Below are 22,549 nucleotides of genomic sequence, written 5' to 3'. Positions count from 1 at the left end.
TAGTAGTACTTAACAAGAATCCTAACAAACTGAGGAAGCGTGGGAAAACCCAGCCATATAAACCCCAAAGGTTAAGGCGGTCCCGATCTGTGTCTCTTTGAATGGCTGAACAGTTCCTCAGTGCTACGCATGCGCTTGACAGTCTGGGTGGGAGCCCCCTGCTCGCCATCCTTACTCATGACAGTTACTGGGGAAATGCTATGGACATAGACTACCTTGTCCTCAGCAAAGCATTTGGGCTAGTCATGTCTCCCTCAGCCCTAGGAAGAAGACAATGGGAACATTTCTGAAACCATTGCCAGAAAACTACATGGACCTCCCCATGGACTATCCAGGAATCCAGATTAACTCCAAGGCAGAAAAAAAAAGATTAGATGATATCGTTGTATTGGCTGAATGACTCCACCCACTCATAAATGGCTCCACATCACTTCAAAGGTTTTATCATATGGAGCATCACAAGACAAAGTCTTTGGCCTTATGCTGTTCAACATTTCTGTTAATGACCTGGATGAAGAGATTGAGGCGATGATCATCAAACTGGCAGGTGACACAAAAGCAAGGGAGTGGCTAACACTGTAGAAGAAAAAGAAAATTCAAAAAGGTCTAGATAGACTTGAGTAGTGGGCCAAAATGAATAGAATGATGTTTAACAGGGAGAAATAAAAAGTTCTACATCTAGGGGAAAAAATTAAAAGCATGAGTATATGGTTTGGCAGGAAAACTTTGGAAAAGTATCTCGGTACCGTAGTAGGTAACAAGTTGAATTGGACCAACAGTGTGAGCCAACAGTCCACGACATAAGTAATTGTCCCATTCGGCTCTGCCTTGGCCAGGCACCGCTTGGAATACTGTTTCCAGTTCTTGGCACTACAATTCTCAACAGTGAAAAAACACGAAGTGGACGAAGTTCAGAACCACCAAGGTAGTGAAGGGACTGGAAACCCAAGTCCTATGAGGAACAGTTAGAGGACCTAGATATATTCGGCCTGAAGAAGAGAAGACTGAGAATAGATTATGATAGCAGATTTCAGGTATCCAGAGGGCTGTCAAAAGGAGCAGAGGAGGCAGTGTTCTCTGCCACCCCACAGAGTGAGACAGGACCAGAACCAGTGAGCGGAAACAACAGGAAAGTAGATTCAGGTTAGATATTAGGATGACTTTCCCGATGGTAATAGCTGTCAATCAATGGAACAGATTGCTTTACACATAGTTCAGCAACTGCTAGATAGCCATCTGTCCAAACTGTCAGGAGATCCTGCACTGAGCAGGGAATTCCACTAGATGATCTGAGTTCTTTCCACCTCTTGATTCTATGAGTAGACATATTTTTGCCTGTGTTTAGGTGTTCCCAAGACATTAGTATATGGAGTTAGCTTAACCCTGTGTGTGACTAGATGTTGGGGTTACATATAATTTCCAGGGGGAGCAGAAGTTAAATGATTGGGCCAATTCACCTATTTTTGGATCCCACACTTGGTACCTCCCCCTACTGATTCAGTTAAGTGGATTGTGAGAACATGGCCATAGACTCACAAATCTGTTTTACGCACACTTATGTATTTCAGGTCAGAAACTTTGTAGCATACCATATTTTAATTACCCCTTCCACTATTGGTTTTGTATTAGCATCCACCTTCCATTAACAATAGCCTATTTACATGGATAGCTTGTTATTGCTATTAAACTTTTTTAATGGACAGGAAGGTAAATTTACATGGAAGATGATACATAGAAAATGTACCAGTTTTATTCTTCTAATAGAACCAAGGTCCCTTTATCATGGGACTGCTGTCTACTGTGCGCCACCTTTAGCGCTCACCAAATTTCCCACATCTTTTAAAAACACCCTTAAAGACAAAAATGTCATGTAAGCATGCATTGATGCTCAGAAAAAGGTCAAAGGTAAGCAGGGTAGTAAGGAAAGCTCGGCAAGTAATTCTCTGAGTTGATGCTTCATAATTGGTTGCATTTTCTGTGGCTAGGCATTTTGCTTAAGTTCCCACTTGTTCTTATAGTTCTGTTTCAACAGATAATCCTTAGCCTTTTTGGCCTGGTGGGGCTATATAGAATCATCTGGTTCTGACAGGGCTCCAAAGGCATTCTTGAAAATAAAAATACTAGCTTCAACCTAACATTTAATTTACCGTCCTGCCCATTAAAAAAGTTCAGAGGATAGGGGTAGAAAGTATGGTCACCCAGTCTTCTGGCATACCAGTTTTGTACTTAGCAATAGGTAGCATAACTTTTCTGAGACATGTAACGAAGTCCCACGTGCACATTGATCCAGGTTTGAGAAATTCCCCATGGAACACAGTCTTAGTGGAAGCAAAATGCATCACTTACACCTAGCTTTTCCTGAGAACTTGTAATCGTTTGTTCACCCTTTCGCCTGAAGAGGCGGCCACCAATCATTTTTAATTCTTGGTCTTTACGTATTGTGGTCCAGAAACAGATTTTTTTGTTTTGCAGAAGAGAAACACTGCTATGCCTCTCTGCTCCAGAGCTGTGGCATGTCTGTCATCCATTACCAAAGTGGGTGTGGTCAACCTTTTAAAGAAAAGGGGACACAAGTGCCCTTGACTCCTTTCATCTTCTAGCTGCTAGGCAATATCACAATCACAATTGTGAACCCATGCATTAACTTCCAATCAGGGGGGGCAGCTTCAATGAATAGCCCAGATCAGTTTTGTTTTCATTACACAACTATGTACCAAGGGTACATAATTTGCTTGTGTGGATTTTTGAATGCTGAAACCTATTCATATTTTCAAATGAAAACTTACACATTCTTGGCTTAATTATACCAAGAGATTCCAATATTAGACAATGAGACATACATAGATATCATCTGTCTGTGTTTTAGGATTGTACAGCTTCTAGATTTGAAGGGGATTCAAGGATGCTTATGCTGTACCTGCCTGCAATTCCTTAAAAAAACAGTACCTTTTGCTGGCAGTTCCTCCATTTAAGGGAATGCCAACAGTTGCAACACACATGCCCCTGCACACTTCAAATTACCTTTCACCTTCAAATCTGCACTGCTGCACAGCCCGTGTCTCCCAGATATTTTGTTTGTTTTGAAATCCTGCCATGCTAGCTAGGACTTATCCAAGTTGAGGCCCAGAGGGCACTAGGTTTCTACTTTTGCTGTGTCTAAACAGTGGACATTTGCAGAGTGTCTAAAAGGTATAGAAGTAGACACATAAAAAGCAATATGCAAACATTCAAAACGATTTAGACAACATGAGTTAAGTATTTTTTATTGGAAAACAAATATACAACTTGGAATGGATTTGAGGCAAGTTGTGCCATAAGCAGATTCTTTTTGAAAATAAGTGGCTGAACAAGTTTTTAAAAGCATAGTAACTATAGAAGAAAAATGTCTTCTGGTACAGGACCAGGAGTACAAAAAATAGTGTACGAGTACCTGGATAATACACCCGTTTTGCAATAGTGCAAACTTTTTAAAGTTCCATATTGTTGACTGTCCATAGTCCACACAGAGTTAAGACTACATTTCAACAACATGCTAAATTTCCTAAAATAACTAATTTCAACAGGCATAACCTAGATGATCCCTCATTTGACCAACACCATCTAGCTTTAGAAGTGTGGAAGGGCTTAAATATCCAGAGTAAGCCACATGCAAACATTTGTTACTTTGATCATTTTCCCAAAATATCAGGACGACAGATAAAGGGGAAAACATGGAGGAATGAGTTTGTTACTATACATGCATCTCTCTCAACAGAAGGGGAAAACCTTTTACAGATAAGTTACAAACAGAGAAAAAGGCAAATAAACAATTTGTACAAGAAATTTAACACGTTCTGTGCAGTGTCTTCACTTTGCTGTCATCATTTGTACAAACTCTGTAGAAGAAAAAAAATGGTAATGTTTATTTAAGTATTTGTGCAATATGTTCAGATAAAAATCAGGCAATCTGCCCGATTAGCTAAGAAATTTATGCAAGGTTTCTTTAGACTACCATCCTGTCTTCTGTACAATATTTGTGCAGTGCTTCTCACCATTTATTGATACCTGATTTCAAGAACAGGTTCACTTTAGTAATAGTTATTTTTAAATAATTATTAATTTTTAATTAATCATGTCTTTTTCATTCCTCTAATTATCACTAGTAATTCTTTCTAATACACAAAGAACTCATACAAAAAGCAGCAAGTCAGTTGTTCATCAATATATGTAGGTGTTCCATGTCATTAAGTTATCTAGCTAAAATACTAAGCCTTGTTACGTCCAAAGTTTCCTGGTGTCCAATGCTTTATCTTTTAGGTATCATATTAAGACATTTTTCCAGATTCTATTTTAAATAATGAAAAGATACTGCATTTTATTCACTACAAATAATGTTTTAATGTAAGTATCACAAAGTATCATAATTAGATGGACACCCTTCATGTCTGTGCTTTATTTATGAAATTCTTGACCCACTTATCAAAAACGGCTATGCAAAGAAAGTTTGTGTTCGAGTAAAGACCTAAATACAGCTCAGCCCCACAATATAAAACCTACTATTTACCTCAAGCTTCTTTGTTCAAGCACAATTGTAAGGTGGAAGAAGGACTCACCCTCTTTAAGCGTACCATTCAATAACTGGCTGTGAGAATCCTTGCTGGTATAGTGCAAACCCTACTGGTTTATCTTCTGTCTCATATAAAGTAAAAACTGATACTTTTGATCAGCTCTAAGCTATAATGTTATTTCTAACCAGATAAACAGGCACCAACTTTTCTAGTATGAAAATACAGTAACTTCTATTATTTCAATCATTATGGAAATGTCATTGTAATTGGGATGTAGTCACTCTGATGTTGTCAGCTATGAATTGAAAGCTATCTAACGCTGTATTTTAACATTTATAAACAACAAATAATTTTGTCAGATTCTAAGCAAGTTTTTAAGAGCCAAAAAAGCCTATAAATAGCACTTCCCTATTTTTAGTTCCAGTTAAAGCTTCACAATGACACTTTGTAGACATATTTGGTACAAAAACACACATTACTTCAACAATCATTGTTGCATCGCATGTCTTAAAGCTGCTTCATGAAGTAACGTGGCTTTACCACTTCTAAAGGTAAAATGAAGTGGTTCCAATCCTCTGAGATCACATTAGGGGGCATCAGAGTACTAACATCTTATGTTTGATTAACCAGATACAAAGAAAAAACAATTACCTGATTGGCAGCTAATTTACTGATATTTTGAAATTATTTATCAGAGAAGTTACCTTACGGGTTGGATTCTAATGGTGTTATTCCTGTGTGTTACCCTTTTTTTAATGCAAGCTCTCAAAAGGACAAAGTGCACATAGCAAATAGTTTTTCAGCTTTCGGACTGCCAAATGCAAAACGTGCACATCCTTTAGTAAGAAATCTCAAATCAAGAGAAAGGAACATGTCTTTTATTGCTTTTAAAGAGACTCCATTTTATCACTTCTTTGATGGCCTTAATTATGTAGTCGTGCATACAGGCCAATGTGCTTAACATTTTAGAGTTTGTGCATACACAGACACACACACACACACACACATCTCATTATCATTTCCTTGGCCAACTTTTCTACAAGTTGGGTGGTAGATAACAGTCAGCATAGATTACCAACCCACCAACTTTTGTAGTGTTAAGAACAGGGCTAGGGAACAGGGTGGTTATTTTGAATTCCCACCATTCCCCAGAGATCTATATTTAAAACATTTCAAGTTATATTTCATTATAAGGAAGAGAAGAATCTTGAAAAATCCTAATACACACAGGGAAGCAAACTTCAACCTTTTGTATCCTAATCAATAGATTCAAGCCAATTTATGTTACTAAAAAACTTCACAATTTTTACCTTCATAGTTTACTTGACCATCACCATCAATATCTGCTTCTCTAATCATCTCATCAACTTCTTCATCTGTTAGCTTCTCTCCGAGATTTGTCATCACATGGCGAAGTTCTGCAGCACTAATGTAACCATTACCATCCTGGAAAACATTTGGAGGTCACTTTCATTTTATCAACTTGTTATAAACTCGTATTTGAACAATTAATCAGACATATCTTGCTTCTACCAAGAAAAGGAGTACCCAGCAGTTCTAGGCTTGAGTTTGCATTTGAACTTTTGAGTAGTATACTAGAAGCCACATTTCAAAAATTAGGCAGGGACAGGACAATTAGCATTATGCAATGAGCCAGTTAATTACCGTCCCATGTATTTTTAACTCTTAAATACTTGGGAAGTGCATTGTTTTTGGACTGTATTTACAGACCAAACCTTTTAACTGACATTAGAGATCAGTTACATATTTCAACTGTGTTGGCAGGAATGAAAAAAAGATACACCATTACTGGTAGTACCAATTCTTCCAAAATTTTACAGAACAGATTGTTTGCATGTAAGTGAGGAAGGCAATATAGGTTTTTGGATTTAAAGTCAAATTTAATTCCCTGAATTAAGTTTAACTGCTAGATCATTATTCAGTGGCACTGCCAATGAGTATGGAATTCTGTTCTTATTGAAGGTGGAAATTCCTCTTGATTTAAGACATACAGTACTTTGAAAGCTTATCAAAACTCATGGAATACCTTATCAAATACACGGAATGCTTCTCTAATTTCTTCCTCACTGTCTGTATCCTTCATTTTTCTTGCCATCATTGTCAAAAATTCTGGGAAGTCAATTGTGCCATTACCTGGAAAATAACATATATTAATAAAATTTATTTCAGTTATATTCAGATATATAATGTTAATTTTAATTACTGAATTGTTTTAAATAAAACTTACCATCAGCATCTACTTCATTGATCATGTCCTGTAATTCTGCTTCTGTTGGATTCTGTCCAAGTGACCTCATCACTGTCCCCAATTCTTTTGTTGTTATTGTGCCATCTCCATCCTTGTCAAATAGCGAAAAGGCTTCCTTGAATTCTGTAACACAAAAACAGCAAATGTAAAGACTGTGCGAGCCATTCAATGTACTTGTTTAAATTTTAATTCAATTGCTCAAAAACCAATGCAAGGGAAAAGATAATAAGTAGAATGAATGAAATCCAAACACATTAAGATACATCACAGTAAAACAAACTGCTTCTAAAAGGATATTGTGTGCCTGGTGTTTTCAAAACTTATATAATTAATTTCCATAACAAAACTTTGTGATGATTCAACTATTCGTTTTAAAATTAGGAAGCAATTAGCCAACTTTGGCTGAACTTGAAAACGTGAACAGGATTAGGCCTGGTCAGTATGTAAACAAAGGACCACCAGGAAACAGCAGACCAGAATTAAATACAAAAACAAAAATAATGCAACAAGCAGTTATTTCTGTACTGTTGCCAAGAAAGCTACATGACTAAGCCCATAAAGTCAGCTGAGCTTGACTCTAAGATTTTTTTTGCCTTTTCTTTTAAAAAAACTGCTTCTATGATCTTTTTTTTTCTACAAGAAATTCACTTAAAGCAAAAGAAAAGGAATAGAAATGGTGCACCAGCTCCAAAGGAAAGTACTTTTCTTTTGGAAATGTGAAACCCCTTTATCATCATCAAATGAAAAAAGCCTTCTGTGTCATCTGATGATCAGAAAGCTTCCTCCACAGTGGAAATTAATGCATCACTTCTTTGAAGTTCCCAGATATCATCTAATTTCCCTGTGTTCCCTACATTTGGACCTCCTTATTTTGGGGCCCTGAAAAAGATTTCCAATGGCAAAATGCACATAGTAGACAACACCTTCTAAACCTCACAACACCTACCATAAAAGATTCAAGCCCTTTAAAGGGAAGGGTAGTGCTTATATCAACAAAGTCTCAGCTTGCCTCAAAGAAAATAGGTTGACTATCTTCCTTGTGAAAGACAGAAGCAAAGAAATAAGGGATTCTGCAATTATTTATGGGCCTTCAGAAATTGAATTCCTGGGTCACCTCAAACTCCAAGGGTTTTTTCATCCTGACTGTCCCTTTTAATTATTATTAAGTTTGGGAAATCTCTTCTGAATAATTTCATTTTTTCCCCACTCACAGTATTGTGGTTACTATTCAGTGTTTTACACTTCCCTCTCTTGCTAGTTGGACAAACAACATATTTCAAAATTGATGCACTTCTTATTGAATCAATTATTAAATTTAAACCTGATTTTGCTTTATAACGTATTATAGTGATAATGCCTAGCCAAAATAAGTACAGTGAACTATTGTCTAATTTGTTACCACTAATGTTGGTCAAGAAGACAATTTGCCTGCTGCACTATGTTGTTCGGAGGAAAAATATAAAACCAAAGTTGATTTTGTGGCTAAATTTGATCTACATACAGCATCATAGTTCCACCTGATCTAAATGTGAGATTTACTGCATCTATATTTCATTATCACTGTTTTACAAGGTTTCTTGCATTCCCACTGTATGTATATTATTTCTAACAAACCCATAATGGCTTGGAGGCTTACAACTCTTTGTATTTGATGTCCATTGTATTTTAACTCTCTCCAGAACTTAAGGCTTTTTGGAAGGCCGTGAAGACCTGGCTTTGTGCCTGGGTCTGGGGCCCCAAGTGTGTGAAGCCCCCAGTTTCATGGTTGTCTTAACACCAATGGCTTTTAAGATCTCTCGGCTGTATTTATGTATGTATTTATCTATTTATTTTATTTTTTTGTCCCGCCTTTATTATTTTTATAAATAACTCAAGGTGGCGGACATATTTATATTTAATTTTTTGGTATTGTGTTTGTTGTTTTTATTATTAGCCACCCAGAGATGGGCAGCTGTATAAATTGAATGAATGAAATGTTCCCATTGTTAACAGAAATTATATAAAACTGCATAACATTTATGCAGGGAAAAGGCGATAGCCTGTTTCAATACTTAAACTACAGAAGAGACATTCTGTAGTTTAAGTATTGAAACAGGCTATCGCCTTTTCCCTGCATAAGCATTATACAGTTTTATATAAGTTGGTTAAAGCAAGGACAGAAGCTATGAGACTAATCATAATATAAGGAAGTACTTTGAGCAAACCAACAAGGTTCCAGCAAGCCAGTGAAATGTATGACTGTGAGAAAGGTTATTGTTATATTTACTAATTTAGAGATGTAAGAAGATTTAGAGATATGATTAAGTGATTTATTGAATGGGAGGTTGAAGATTGGTTGATGAATGCACTAAAAATAGTATATGACAGAAGTAAAGCATGTGAGAGAATAAATGGAATGCTTACACAGATCAAGATGTCCCTTTGATTGCCTAGGTGTTTATGGATAAATGTGGTAATCTTTCAGGTGCAATAAATCAAGGACATGAACTTTTGGATGCTGTATTGTTGATTGAGAATCTAAATGACTTGCAGCAAATATTAAGACTGCATGATACAACAAATGTGGATTTGAAAAATTAATTATCAAAGACCAAGGTTGAAAGGGAAAACTGAAGTTTGCTGAAAGAAGCAAAAATGACTATGTACAAAAGCAAGCTGCTCTCCAATTTGTTGTACTGAAGGGAAAGTTGAACATGTCCCTGTAAACTGAATGCAGTGGGAATGTGAAATATTGTCTAGAGGCTGAGAAAGAAACTTGAGGACCTCTAGATATAAACAATCAACAGATGGGAACATTTGTTAGTGGTTTATCTAGTAAATAGCAGCTCAGTCTGGACAGCACAAAGCCCAAGAGATTCAAATCTGTCAAACAGAGTCAATCTGAAAGAACTCACTAATAAAGGAGGACTGGGTTTCTGCCATAACTCTTGCCTTACAACTTCTTATTGTTTGTCTGATGCTTGCTTCATTGATCATGCCCTACTATAAGGAGCTTGACAAGGAACTGGTTATATAAGAAACATGTATGGTAAGACAAGAATCAGGGTCAAGAATGAATGTATGCTGATTGAGCATGCATGGAATACAAAAGTGAAAATAGTTCTGAAAGTATTCATATGAAATGAAAAATGAGGATCAAATTGCAAAACAAATATGAAGGAAGAGTTAATGTTTTGAGAGAAAGGCTTGGTTAGAGATGGTGTCCTCTAAAAGGAAGAGGGGGAAATGTAAAGACGAAGTGTCTCCATGTGGGGGAGATGGGCGGTGATAAAAATATGATAAATAAATAAATAAAGTAGAAAGCAGTATATCAGCACAGCGGGAACAAAGATAGAAAGGCACAGAGATACAGTGAACAGGAATAGAATAAACTAGTTCTAACTGTATTTTCTTTTCTTTTTTTCCTTGTATCACGCCTTTCATTACTTTGGTTCTAACTCCTTTTCTGGGCCTTGCGTAACACTGCTTACTCTGAAAGGAAATAATATAATGAATGTTATAATCAGTATGTATGTATGTAGGCAAGATTCCAAAATAGGGAATCAAATAATACACAGAAAACACCATAACTACATTTAGATAGGAGAAGATGTCAGTATTATTTTTTTTTAAAAATGAAGTAATATAAATGGTTTCTACAGCATCAACATTGTTTCAATGCCCAAAAATGGCACAGAGATCAGATGTAGGTGTAACTGGAGTCCTTGGTGCTCTCTGAGCCTTGTTGTTTCCTTGATGTTTCATTGCCAGACTAGGCAACATCTTCAGTGCAAAGAGGGAGCGGGCCTTGCTCTCTGTTTATATACAGTGGTTTGTCCAGCTTGTGTTGGTGGAGGTGTTGTTCTCTCCTTGGGAGTCCCTTGATTGGGCTGTTGTTTGCTGCTTGGTTGATTGACTGAGTTAACAGTTCCTTGATTAAGGTGTATTGTGCTGTTTGATTGTTCATCTGGTATTGATCCTAGTGTTAGTCTTTGCATATCTGGGCATTGATTGCTGGTGAGGTGGTGTACTGGTCTTTTGGCTTTTCTATTGTCTCTTTTGAAAGGTATGTAAATGTTGTTTACCTCTATGTGCCTGTTGATGGCTGTTTTGTCTGAGTGCCAGGCTTCCAGGAATTCTCTAGAATTTTTTGGATTTGGCTTGGTCTAGGATGCTCAGCTTCCCAGTTGAAAGTATGGTTGGGTCTGTCCATGTGTTGTGAGCTTAAGGAGTTTTCATCATGTCTTCTGACTGCTAGTAGGTGTTTGTGGATGCGGTCTGCTAGTCTTATGCCTGTCTGTCCTACATAGTGGCTGCTACAGTCCTCACACTGTATGTTGTAGATGACACCTGTTTTTTCTTCTTGGGCTACTGGGTCTTTTGGGTTACTTAGTTTTGAAGAGTTTTAGTTGGTTTATGTGCTACGGTGATGCCATGTGGTTGTAACAGTCTGTTGGTAGTTTCTGAAATGTTTCTGATGTATGGCAGTGTTATCCTTTTCATAGCTTCTATTGGTTGGGTTGTAGGTATAATTGCAGAATGTGCCCAATAAAGCAGTTTTGACCTGTTATTGTTATGATCTGTTCAATTCTAAAGATACCTTTTCAATTAGATCAAAAAACTATTTAGAAAGGACAGAATTTATTAGAGGAAAAATTAGCTGAGAAAAGTGGTTTCCAAGTAAGGAATTGGTAATGACTAATGAAGTGTCTTTAAAAATATCCTTTAAAAATACTAGCAGTAATTTTACATCACATCTATCAAACTCCCTTTAAAGGATGCATCATTTTAAAGTGTTTTAGGGTAAATAGTCTATCTCAAAGATGCATCTAATCAGGCATTTACATGTAGAAAGACAGGCTATGCCCCAATATTTCACCTGCACAAATTCATACTACCTTATGCCTGCTACTTATATTTGCCCATTTTATTGATTAAAAATCAGGAATTCTGCCACAGAATCCTAAAACCATTCTTCCCACACTGTTCTTTCATTTCATAAGAAAGTTCCATCTCCTTGTACATGCCTTTCATTAAAGAAAGTACCTATTTCCTTTATTATATTTTTATGCACGAGCTTGCTCTACTAGTCTAATATCACTTCCCCAACTTATCTTGTCTTTCACTGTGTATATTTTTGCTATGCTATTACTTATTACTACATAATCCCATAATTCTAAGTATACCCAACAATTATCACTTCAAACTCTCATGCAGAAATATGTAAGCTAATATTTGAGTAAATCAAAATTATTCCTGTGTCACGTTGTGTGTCTAAGAGCTTCCATAAGACTAGCTTTTAAAATTAAAAAAAAACCTAGCAAAATGAAAGGGGCCTTACCATCCTTATTTCCATTAGTATGGAATCTGATAATGATTTTTAGTGTGCTGCTGTGGCATCTGAAGCATAGATCTGGAGTATGGTGGGAATTATCAGAATACAGGCTATTCTTCCATGATTTTGTATCCTCTTGCCCTGGGATCAGACTGAGAATGCTACAGTTTCCATTCCCATTTGGGTATGGATATTAGTTGATATCAGCAAAGGCCTCAGAATTACTCCTACTAAGGTTTTTTCAAAAATCATAGTCCATCTTCAAATACATGGGACTGTGCTCCCTTCCTTGGACCTAGAAAGCAGAGCCTAATTATGGGCCTAGAACTTTTACCAAGTAGTCTTTAATTACTGGCTAAAAAGTAAACTGATCCCTGAATAGCACATTCCTAAGATGTACCTACAAAAACAACTATGGATTTGTAAAAAGATTGGCAGAAGTTACATTGTTGCTGGAGAACTTTAGATTTTCCAATACTTATTCTGCACATCTAGATGTCAAATGTGAACATAAATCTCAGAACCTGATTATCTTTATGACAAATAATTCTGCCAAGTTCAGAATAATAGTTTACCACAGTATAGGTTCAGAGCTACTCCGGAATGAGGGAAGTGGGCAGATTTAATCTGAAGAGAGAAACCAGCTTAGTAGCCCAGTTTCACCCAGCGTTTTACAGTTGGAATCTAATACACAATTGAGTATAGTTTTTATGGTAATTTAAGTTTAAAATTGTGCATAATATTAAAAGTTCTGTTTAATCAGGTTTAGACTATCCTGGGACATTTGTAATCTTTTAAGGTTTAAAGGAATTTTGAACATGAAATAATTTATTGATTTTAATTCTGGCTGCTATGGTTTATAATCAAATTAACTTTTTTGCATATTGAATTTAATAAATTTCCCTAATGAATGGAAATTCAGGGTGGGGTAGAAATTCCTCTCCTTAAAGTTTCTTTTATTCAGAGGTATAACAGGGCTTTTGTGTTTGCTTTGCAACCAATATCTTTATAACCAACATCTGCAAGTAAAGAATTAAGACACAGAAGACACAGGGTTGAATCCAGGTTTTAAGTCATTCTAGCTATATTCAAGTGCAGACCCAGTGGGATTTAAATTATGTTTTAAAAACCTTAAAGCTACATTGATGGTTGACTCTATTCTTGATAATCATAGATCAAGTACATCTTTTATTTGCATCAGATTACTTACCAACTACAATGTAATTAAAATTAAAATCTAATTGACCAAGATAATTTCATCAGGTTTGTTCTCTTTCCAACTGAATTTGCATATTCTGCCTCCAATATACTTCTGATCAATCCTTTAATTAAGCTGTACAATATTTTCTCCCATATTTTGCATAGACTAGTTAATTTTGAAACACAGTAAGCACCTTATCAAATGACTGTTAACATCACATTTTCCAGAGAAGTAACTATAATATAGCTGGTAGTAACATACAGCTGACATTAGCTGATCTTTAAAAAGCTAAGCAGAGTCAGACTCACTTACCCAGAAGGGAGACCACCAGGAAATTGCAGAGTTAAAAGGCAGATGGAAAGTGGGGGGGGGGGGGACCACAACCCAAAGCAGACAACTTCATAAGTTGTCAAGAAAACTAGTCACTAGGAATCGGGCTGTACTAACTTTTTTTTTTTCCAACAAAGGATAAAAAATCTTATAGCATCCAGAATAAGTGCTGATACCCTGATAAACCTATTATCTCTTCAGCATGTCAAAAGACTGTTTGAACTTCACATTTGGAGCAGGATTACTCAACCCATATACTTTTGTTTTTGGGAGAAGGTCTCTCTGAATCAAGCTATACTATGTAAACTATGACGAAAGTTTTTGCTGCATTATTCTAGTGATATATTTCACAGTGATGTCATGTTATTTTGGCAGCAATAGCATATACATTCACTCTTTCCATATAAATGGAAAACGTTTTAAGTCATTTACAAATTTGGTACAAATTTGATTACTTTTATGACATATTCTCATATGTATCAGTGTGTTTGATATGACCATGATCTGGACAAAGAATTCTTACTAATTAGCCTATTTTTTTAAACACGAATTGTGAAAAATAAGGCCAAAAACAGTAAAGGTATTGGATTTCACAACCAAAGTGATATTACCTATATCAGTATCATTAAAATTACTGTGTTTAATGGAAACTGTCCATACTCAATGTTTGTTCAGACAGTACAAGCCCTGAAAGAATTACTACTCTTTTACATGGTGACCTTGATTTTCTAATGCAGCAGTCTGCCAATATCAGCTACATTAGAGCAGCAAAGTAACTGCTTAATTGGATTGCAATAGGTTAATAATACCTTAGATACAATAAACATTCTAACAGAATGTATAACATGCTTTAAAAGCACACAATTACATTTTATTATTTTAGCACTCCCTTTAAAATGTTAAACCTAAGGAACAAATATAAAATGATTTCAGTCAATTTAAGACGTTTTTCCTTCAAATGTTTCTGAGGTGTAAATATGGAATTACACATAATTGCGATCCACAAATATACTTCTGGATTAACCTCCTGAGATTCACAAGCAGAAGTGGATTTTATTTTTGCCTATTCCCCTTCTCTCTAGAGTGCCCAACATCCCATCAAAATCTGCTTAAGGAAGGGAGATTTGTGGTTACTTTAGGGAAATGGAACAGGGGTCTATAAAGATGGCTTTTGCAAATACCATCTTTCTACTCAAGGAATATAACCCAAGATATACACATCCAAAGCATCAACACACTTTTATGTACCTCATTTAACTAAAAGTAAAAAGAATGTATGCTTCTCCAGAAGCTCTATGTAAAGAGTGCAAGCATATACTTTTGTTATAATATAGAAAAAATGGATATAATTCATGCAGCTCAAATTTCATGCATGCAGGTAATACAACAGTTTTATTTCATGTTTAAGCCTTTCCTATAATTAGATCATAGCTATATGGTAGAGTTAAAGAAAGACTAGTCAAAGAGTTGCCAGGTATGAACAAAGAATGATCCAGTTCCTAGACAGAATATGCAAATTCTAGCATTATAGCTACTTCTACTGAAATCTATGCAAATTACACATTAGCACCATTAAGTAATATAAATCTGGCACCTCACCTGCAATCTGCTCTTCTGTCAGTTGATCAGCCTAGAATATGTAAACATAATGATGTTAATATATCTTGGCAACCTAGTTTCGTATTTACCATTCCTACATGTTATTTTATAGAATACACAAAAGGCTCTACATTCAGGCTTATAATTCTGAAAGCAAAGCAAACAATCTAAGAAGGAATGAGAGGAAGATAAAGAAATATTAATTTGAGGATACAGAGCCAGAATCAAACTATGAATAGACAGTTAAGTGCAGCTGTACTTGATCTCTACAGTTCCTTGACAGGGGGAGTAGGCAATATGCATCCTGCACACAGCGCTCTACTCCCTTTTTTAGCACTTCAAGAATACAATATAGAAATCCAACTGCAAACCACTGAATAGTAGTGCTAGTTTTTGCTGATTTAGATGCTAAATAAAACAAAATAGATGCATTAGGTAGGCTTCATCACTACAAAAGACTGCAGCCTCAAGCCACAAAGACTGCCCAACCACCTTTGACATAGGTCTTCTAATCACTGCAAGAAAAAAACTAAATGGCTCCAGTCAACTGGTGGCTGCAGCTGAATTCTTTATATGAAGAAAAGGAAACAAGTTCTCTATAGTCAGCAGTCCTCAGATCAACAGTAAAGAGACAATGATCTTCCATTACCTTTCCTATTAAATAGTAGCCTTAAATATAAAAGTAAATTAATTGTGTATTAATTAGTTGAACATCATTCTATCCATATCAGTGGACTCTAAATAGACACACCTCAAATTTCCAAAAGATTACGCATTTGGCAAAATGCATTTGAGCCATAATAAAATAAAGTTATAGGAAGTCAGAAAGAAATGACTCTGTCTCTATGGGCATGGAAATAAGCAAGCCAGATGAATAAAGTAACTTTACCAGATTACACTCTGCTGCAGGTTAGAAAACTGTAAGACTTCAACTGCACAAACACCCATAACTGCATTTGGAAAATGTACTGGACACTTTGCCAACATATATTAATTTGAACCTGTACAACGGAATGCTAATAATGCTTAAGATATTATAACATATAGCAAATAGCAGAATACAGCATATAAAAGACAAATCTCACGTATGTAACAATCCAGGATATCTCCTGTTATAAAGAACAATGATCACTCTTAGCATAATGTACTTTCCCATGAAATGCTCTCCACAACTAAAATAGTTTGGAAATTTCCTCAAGCCTGAAATGTTAGCCAATATATATATTCAGTTTTAGACAACTCTGCCTTCTGAATCAAGTATGTAACTACATCTTTAGAGACTTTCAGCATGCACACATCTTGCCTAAATTTCTTCAGTATACTAAAACAAAATCCTACAGCAAATCTGTGTGTTCAAGTTAAAAAAAATCTAAAGATTCAATTAGGAGCATCTCTGTGAAATTAGTAATGGTTGACAAGCCAAGCCTGACTGTAATTTTTCTTTACAAACAGTTCAGTATACTCAAAACCTACTTAAATGACCCATATGCCTAATATACAAAACATGCACTACATTCATCTTAATTCATTGCATCACACATCGATTGAAATGTAGATTCCAAGTGTTCTCTAGTGGGCAAATCAATGTGGAGTGTTTGAAACAGTTTCTTTAGGGTCTGAAAAAGCAAGTAGAAAATGGCTGTCAAGATCCTCAGAATGTTCTCTGTAATGCATACAGAGGAAAAATAATCAAGTCAGGCTAGATCATCAATGAAATCTGGTTACTTTTTAGCCACATCTACTTAAACCTAAAATCAAACTTATCTTTAAGGACTGTCAATTTATCTTTTCTGCAAACTTCAACTAAGTTAAAACAAATATAATTCACATGTTCATTCTGTCTTGGCAATGTTAGATAATTATACCTTTCAAAAGACTTCACTTTGAGTCTTTCAACAAATAAAACATATCATGGAAGCTGGACAGATTTCACTTTATTGAAAGAAAGCCTTTAGAAAAAGATCTTGTGACATTACAGGATGTGCAGAACAAAAGAAAATATGGAAGTTGGAACTAGGAATGATAAATGATGCAAAGAGAGCAGCAATAACTTACTTTACCAATTAAGAGATACAGATCCCAACACCTCTATCAACATCACTCTTCTAAATAAAGCTATATGTATTCATCAATTTGACCCAATATTTATTTATTATTGCATCTTAAATAACATTTATCTTTATTTTTATTTTATGTAATATCATTACTGTTAAGCAGTAAGCTTCCTAAACTACCATCTTCATATAGTCACATACTTTTTGACTTAACAATTATGCATTCTAGTGACATAAAATAAACCAGCTTTTTCAAATTTTGGTGTACTACTATATATAGCTGACTGCACCAGTCACTTTATCCATGCCCTGTATGGCTCACATCTGAGCTGAATTTATGGCAAAGTTAGCAACTAGGTATACAACTGATGTTTTCAACTACAACTCCCATAAATACATTATTACCCATTTTAAGCCTTAAAAGAACTGCAATCTGAACATATTGTTTATTAGGTGAAATTATACAAAAGTTGTGAAAGGGCTCTTCTTCAAAGTGGATAACAGCAAGTCCTCTGGAAGATTCAGATACTTTAAGGGCTTTATCAGGTAGTCTCCACATACATAGTACTATTCTGCCAATAGTACCAGTAGAAAGTCTGAACATAGATGAATGCACACTCACTTGTCAGGGAAGCCTTTAAAGCAGCTGTTTAGAAGCTTCTGGAAGATGGAGCTGCTGCACCCCTTCAAGCAGTTTGTACAGCCCTACTATCAGATATCAGACTAGCCATTTACCCTAACTTACTGAATTAAAGGGGGCAGAAAAGAGAAGGAAGTTATGTTAGTAAGTAAAACAGCTGAAGAAAAAGTCTTAAGTACTGTACAGTATCACCATCACCACCTCACTTAACCTAGCTGTAGCAGGGCACCCCCTGGAGGCCCATAAAATTGCTAGTTGATACCCCGTTGTGGCTGTCCATTGAAAGAACAGCACTCTCCAGTAAAAGATTTTTACATCCCCTACCTCCCACAAACCTACTTAGGAGACAGAAGATTCTTCCAAAATGATTTGATGGTGCCAAAAAAAAAACAACACCCATCGTGTAGTTTGAAATTTCCTGTCCTTCATTTGTACAATGGGAAGCTCCTTTAAAGAAAGTGAATCTAATGAGAACAAGTAGAACTCTGTCAGTGACAAGGAATTAAAATTCGCTTTCCTATCCTAAACGATGTCTCACCTACCTGCCCTGAGATTCTAGAAAACAGAAAATTATGTGCATTTCTCTGGATGCACAGAATTAGAATGGGTCTGCTTTTACACCTTTTCTCACTCTTTTCATTTTTTAAAATAACAGAGCAAGTAAGTTTCATTATTTAAAACTAAGGTATCTAAGTTAAGCATGTAAGCATAACACAACTACATTATACCAAATATCACAGGAAATGTAAAAACGTGTAACTGAAAAATACGCAAGGTGACAATGGGTTCTTCAGCAAAGTTGTGTAATTGCCATTAAAAGGACTGGGCACATGAAACAGAATATAGGTATTAGATAAAACTGAAGTTAGAAAAATGACCCACCTGTTCAAGAGTAGCTCAATCAATACAGTACAAGCAAAAAATTGCTTCAACAGTCATACTGTAAGTGAATTATTCAGCTATTGCTATCAACTGCCCAAGCCTGTCTTTTAAACCATGTACCTCATTCTTCATAGCTGGGAAAGAATCACTGGTGACCTTCTACACAAGCATAACTGCACTATGGCCTACAAATAAATCTCTATGACAGAGATCCCCAGGTGAAACTGTTGAGATCCTGATGTCTCCCTAGAAGAAAAAGCAATGATCTCAAATTTCATCCAAAAAAAAAAACCAAGGATGAGCAGTAAGATAATTCTGTAATAGAAAACACTCAAGAAACATCTCAATGCTCCTAAAAGGCCAAAAACAGGCCAAAGCCTGCTTAAATTCAAAGTCCCAAGGGGCAAGAAGAGACCACATCTAATAGCTGTCATGTTAGATGGAAGAATAAAGCATTCTTGTAATATAAGTAATTTTTTGTTTCCAAAAAGTCCTTGTATCCATGATAAAATAACAAATATATAAGCATAAATGGGGACGGCTGCTATCTTAGACCACTCCTCCCACATATGGGCTGTGTCAGATTCTTTTGCCACTTGGACTTTTTTACTTTATTGTATAATTATTTATTAAGAGTAATTTTATATTTATATGTTGCTGTTTTAATTATTTTTATTGTAAACCACTCAGAGTCCCCTGATGGGAGGAGATGGGCGGGGACAAATTAAATAAATAAAAGTAATAAATAAATATATATTGAATTGTGTATCTCTCCTTAGCTAATAGTTCCAACCTGACTTTGTATTGTTTATTCAATCCATTTTAAAGTTCTTGAATACTAATTCTTCAACTGGCCATTTACCCTATATTTAAATTCAGATACAAAGAGTTATAAATATGGAATCAGTAACAGAAATGGCCTTAACCGTATTCCCAATCTCTAGAAATAAGCCCTGCTACAGATAAGGAATTTAAATTCCTACGTGCTAGCGTAACATGCTTTTAGTCTATGTGATCTGGTATTTGGGATTTTTCCAAACTCCAGCGCAGATATTTATATTCTAAGCATTGCTTAAAACAATCTATCACAGTTTATGGGGACATTCCAAAGAGCAGTTATCACTAAGGTAATATAGCAAAAGTAGAAATCTGTGTATAGGTTACTTGTACAAATGTTTGCAAGCTGCTTAGAAAATCATCTGTATTCCTGAGATCCTTCACAATAAAGTTTCTTCATACTCTTTATTTCAATGAAAAAAGTACAGCACCTTTACTAAGATCTACTTTCAAAGAACAAAACATTGTTTTAAACTCAAATATTTAGAACACAATCAACTTCAAATGTTCTGACAGGTAGCAGAAAATGAAGTGATTGGCCCTGTCTAGCTGCTGAGGATGATGGAAATTAGAATCCTTTGATAGCTAAGAACATCTAAATTTATCCCTTGCTCTGAGGTTCTACACTTTTTATGGCCACTGAGAAGGTTGTTGTCCTTGATAAACTTTTGTTCAGCTTTAATATCAAAACAAATCATTCAGTATCATCAGTAAAAAGGCAAAAACTGAGGTCATCTAAACGATTTCCTCAACAGGAAAACTCACTTTGAAAGGTGAAAACATGACTGAGCCAGAAGTCCACATTTATCTCCTTAACATCCAGCAGAACCCTAATTTAAGCACTAGGACTCAAGAATATCAATTTTCTTGCTCAATCCTGAGATTTTCATTTTATAAATTCCTTTATAGGTATGAGGAAAAACATATTACATGTTAAGCATCTTAAAATATAGAAAGTTCAATCAAATCTTTTAAAAAGGGGGGAACACTATAACAGCAGCAACTTAGTCTTATGAGTTTAGGGACATCCCTTAGATTACCGTATTTCTCTTTCCTGATTATCCATATAATAAAACTCAGTAGAGACTGTTATTTCTCATACTTCTTCATAACATTCCTCAAAATTCCTTAATATTTGTGGCTTCCCTTATCAACCTAGAAACCTCAGAGAACAATGCATCCCACTCAACACTCGTTTACCAAAAAAAAAAAAAAAAGGGTCTGCACAGAAATGTACAAGAAGTTTTTTCTTAATCTTTACTGAGATTCTGACTTTAGCTTCTTCCAGTTCCTGGAGTAGCAAAAAAAATATTCTCTCTCTACACACAAAAATATTTAAATGCAGCTCCAAGTTTTAGTTTAACCCATTAGACTTTTCCTCATGGCGCGACTGCACCTTTTTTCCGTTAAAGAACAGCCTTACTTTTCAGGGAGGGAAACTTCGCGCTGTTTAAAAAAAAAAAAGTGCAAAGCGGTTTTAGCTCCAGGTGTGATCTTTGCCAAGTACAGCTACGGTTACTTTCTCCCCAAATTTCCTCTGCGAACACAGACTGCTCCCGATTGCCACCCTGCGCCACCAAAAAAAAACTGGGGCGCCGTCACATTTCTAATAACTCCCGCCTCCCACCCGCGACGCGTCAAACGTTGCACGAGTAGCGGCGACAACTCGGTTGCTACAGCAACGGAATTCCCCCCCACCTCCTTACGGCAAACGGTGCTCTCAGGACACCCCCCTCCTTAAAGGAACGGAACAAGGGGAAAGAGTTACCACTTCCACACACCTTCTGTTCCCCTCCCCCCCCAACCAGCATGGCGCCGAGAAAAGCAGTTGGCGTCCGTTTGAATTCTGAAGTCTACCCAGGATGCTGACGAGGAAATCGGGATCCAGAGCGCTCTCTCTCTCAACTGGTCTCAATGTATCTGCTGTCCCACAGGACCGACCCCAACATACACGATGCCTTCCCAATTCCCCCATCGCCACACTAAAGTCAAAAGACGCGAAATTTAACAATTCTTTCCTCGGTCTGCTACTACTACCGCGATCGCGCCAAGTCCCCCCACTTCACCCGACCGATCTCCCCTCCTCCTTGCTAACCATTTTGGCTTGTGCCGGGCCTGGCGGCGGTTACTGCAGCTAAGAATCAAGACCGGTGCCGCCTTGTACGGCACAGAAGGCAGGAGTGGCGCGCCGTCCACCTCTTCGGCTTCCAAAACCCAACGGCTCGGAGATTCACCTCACACTGAACTAAGCACGCCTGCCGGCAGCGCCTCATAAGCCACCTCACCGCCTTCTCAGATCCATCCGCGCCCTCCCCCACCATAGCGAAAAAGAAAAGCGCGCAGTAAAAGGAGATCCGGTTCCGCACCCTCAAGTCCTATACCAACCGTTGCTCCTACGGTACATCCCGTTCCTTCGCTGCGAATTTTGTTTTTCTGCTTCAGATATACAAGTAGGTTCCTTTCCCAAAAGATAAAATAAGTGGATGGAAAAAGAGTAACTGTAGCCTTTTAAGGCAAGATTGTGGTGTAGGGTTTTTTTTTAAGAAGGGACTTTTTAGCTCGGCGAAAGAAGATAGACGAAGAAAAACGTGTGAGTGAGTGAACAACGAACAGGCTCCTCTGATTGGTCGCTTCGTACCTGCAATGCGTCACTCGGGCATGCACAGTCTGCCTCGGGAGCCGTGCGCCCCCTATTGAGGAGTCCATGCGGGCGCGGGCGGGTGGGAGTGTTCCTTGGCGGCGGGTGAGGCCACTTTGAGTCTTGGGGGAAACCAGCCCTGGCGCAGGAGGCGCACCGCGGCGGGAGGGCTTCTCGCGGTGAATGGAAAGTTCCCGGGCTGAAGCTGTGGCTAAGGGAAGAGGGGTGAGCCTTCCTG

General features: G+C 36.9%; 2 protein-coding genes across 3 annotated transcripts in view; both read right to left on the bottom strand.

Annotated features, from left to right (window-relative positions):
• The window catches only part of STPG4 (sperm-tail PG-rich repeat containing 4), a 36,307-nt gene extending 33,892 nt beyond the window's left edge, over positions 1-2,415 (bottom strand). The window contains exon 1 of the mRNA XM_063317957.1: positions 2,347-2,415. Within this exon, the coding sequence (XP_063174027.1) occupies positions 2,347-2,415 (69 nt within the window). The remainder of the gene's footprint in view (positions 1-2,346) is intronic.
• Positions 2,416-3,247: 832 nt separating this feature from the next.
• CALM2 (calmodulin 2) lies at positions 3,248-21,926 on the bottom strand. Of its 2 annotated transcripts, XM_063302661.1 has the most exons (6): positions 21,769-21,926; positions 15,261-15,291; positions 6,796-6,939; positions 6,595-6,701; positions 5,858-5,993; positions 3,248-3,875 (listed from the first exon to the last, which is right to left on the bottom strand). In XM_063302661.1, exons 1-6 carry the CDS (start codon positions 21,769-21,771, stop codon positions 3,847-3,849), a joined length of 450 nt encoding a protein of 149 aa, XP_063158731.1. In that variant the 5' UTR covers positions 21,772-21,926; the 3' UTR covers positions 3,248-3,846. The 2 variants fall into 2 exon arrangements, with proteins under 2 accessions (XP_063158731.1, XP_063158739.1); XM_063302669.1 differs by lacking the exon at positions 15,261-15,291 and having other exon boundaries at positions 21,769-21,922.
• Between the last annotated feature and the right edge of the window lie 623 nt (positions 21,927-22,549).

This window comes from Candoia aspera, chromosome 1, assembly GCF_035149785.1.
Source record: "Candoia aspera isolate rCanAsp1 chromosome 1, rCanAsp1.hap2, whole genome shotgun sequence".
Taxonomy (NCBI): Eukaryota; Metazoa; Chordata; class Lepidosauria; order Squamata; family Boidae; genus Candoia; species Candoia aspera.
Note: the sequence above shows the minus strand (reverse complement) of the source record. Positions and strands in the feature narration are given on the sequence as shown.

Coding starts and splice junctions, on each gene's coding strand:
- CALM2 (XM_063302661.1), bottom strand. Junction 6,940..15,260: donor GACAGAAGAGCAGATTGCAG/GTGAGGTGCCAG, acceptor TTTGTGTTACAG/AATTCAAGGAAGCCTTTTCG. Junction 5,994..6,594: donor CATTCCGTGTATTTGATAAG/GTATTCCATGAG, acceptor AATGTTTTCCAG/GATGGTAATGGTTACATTAG.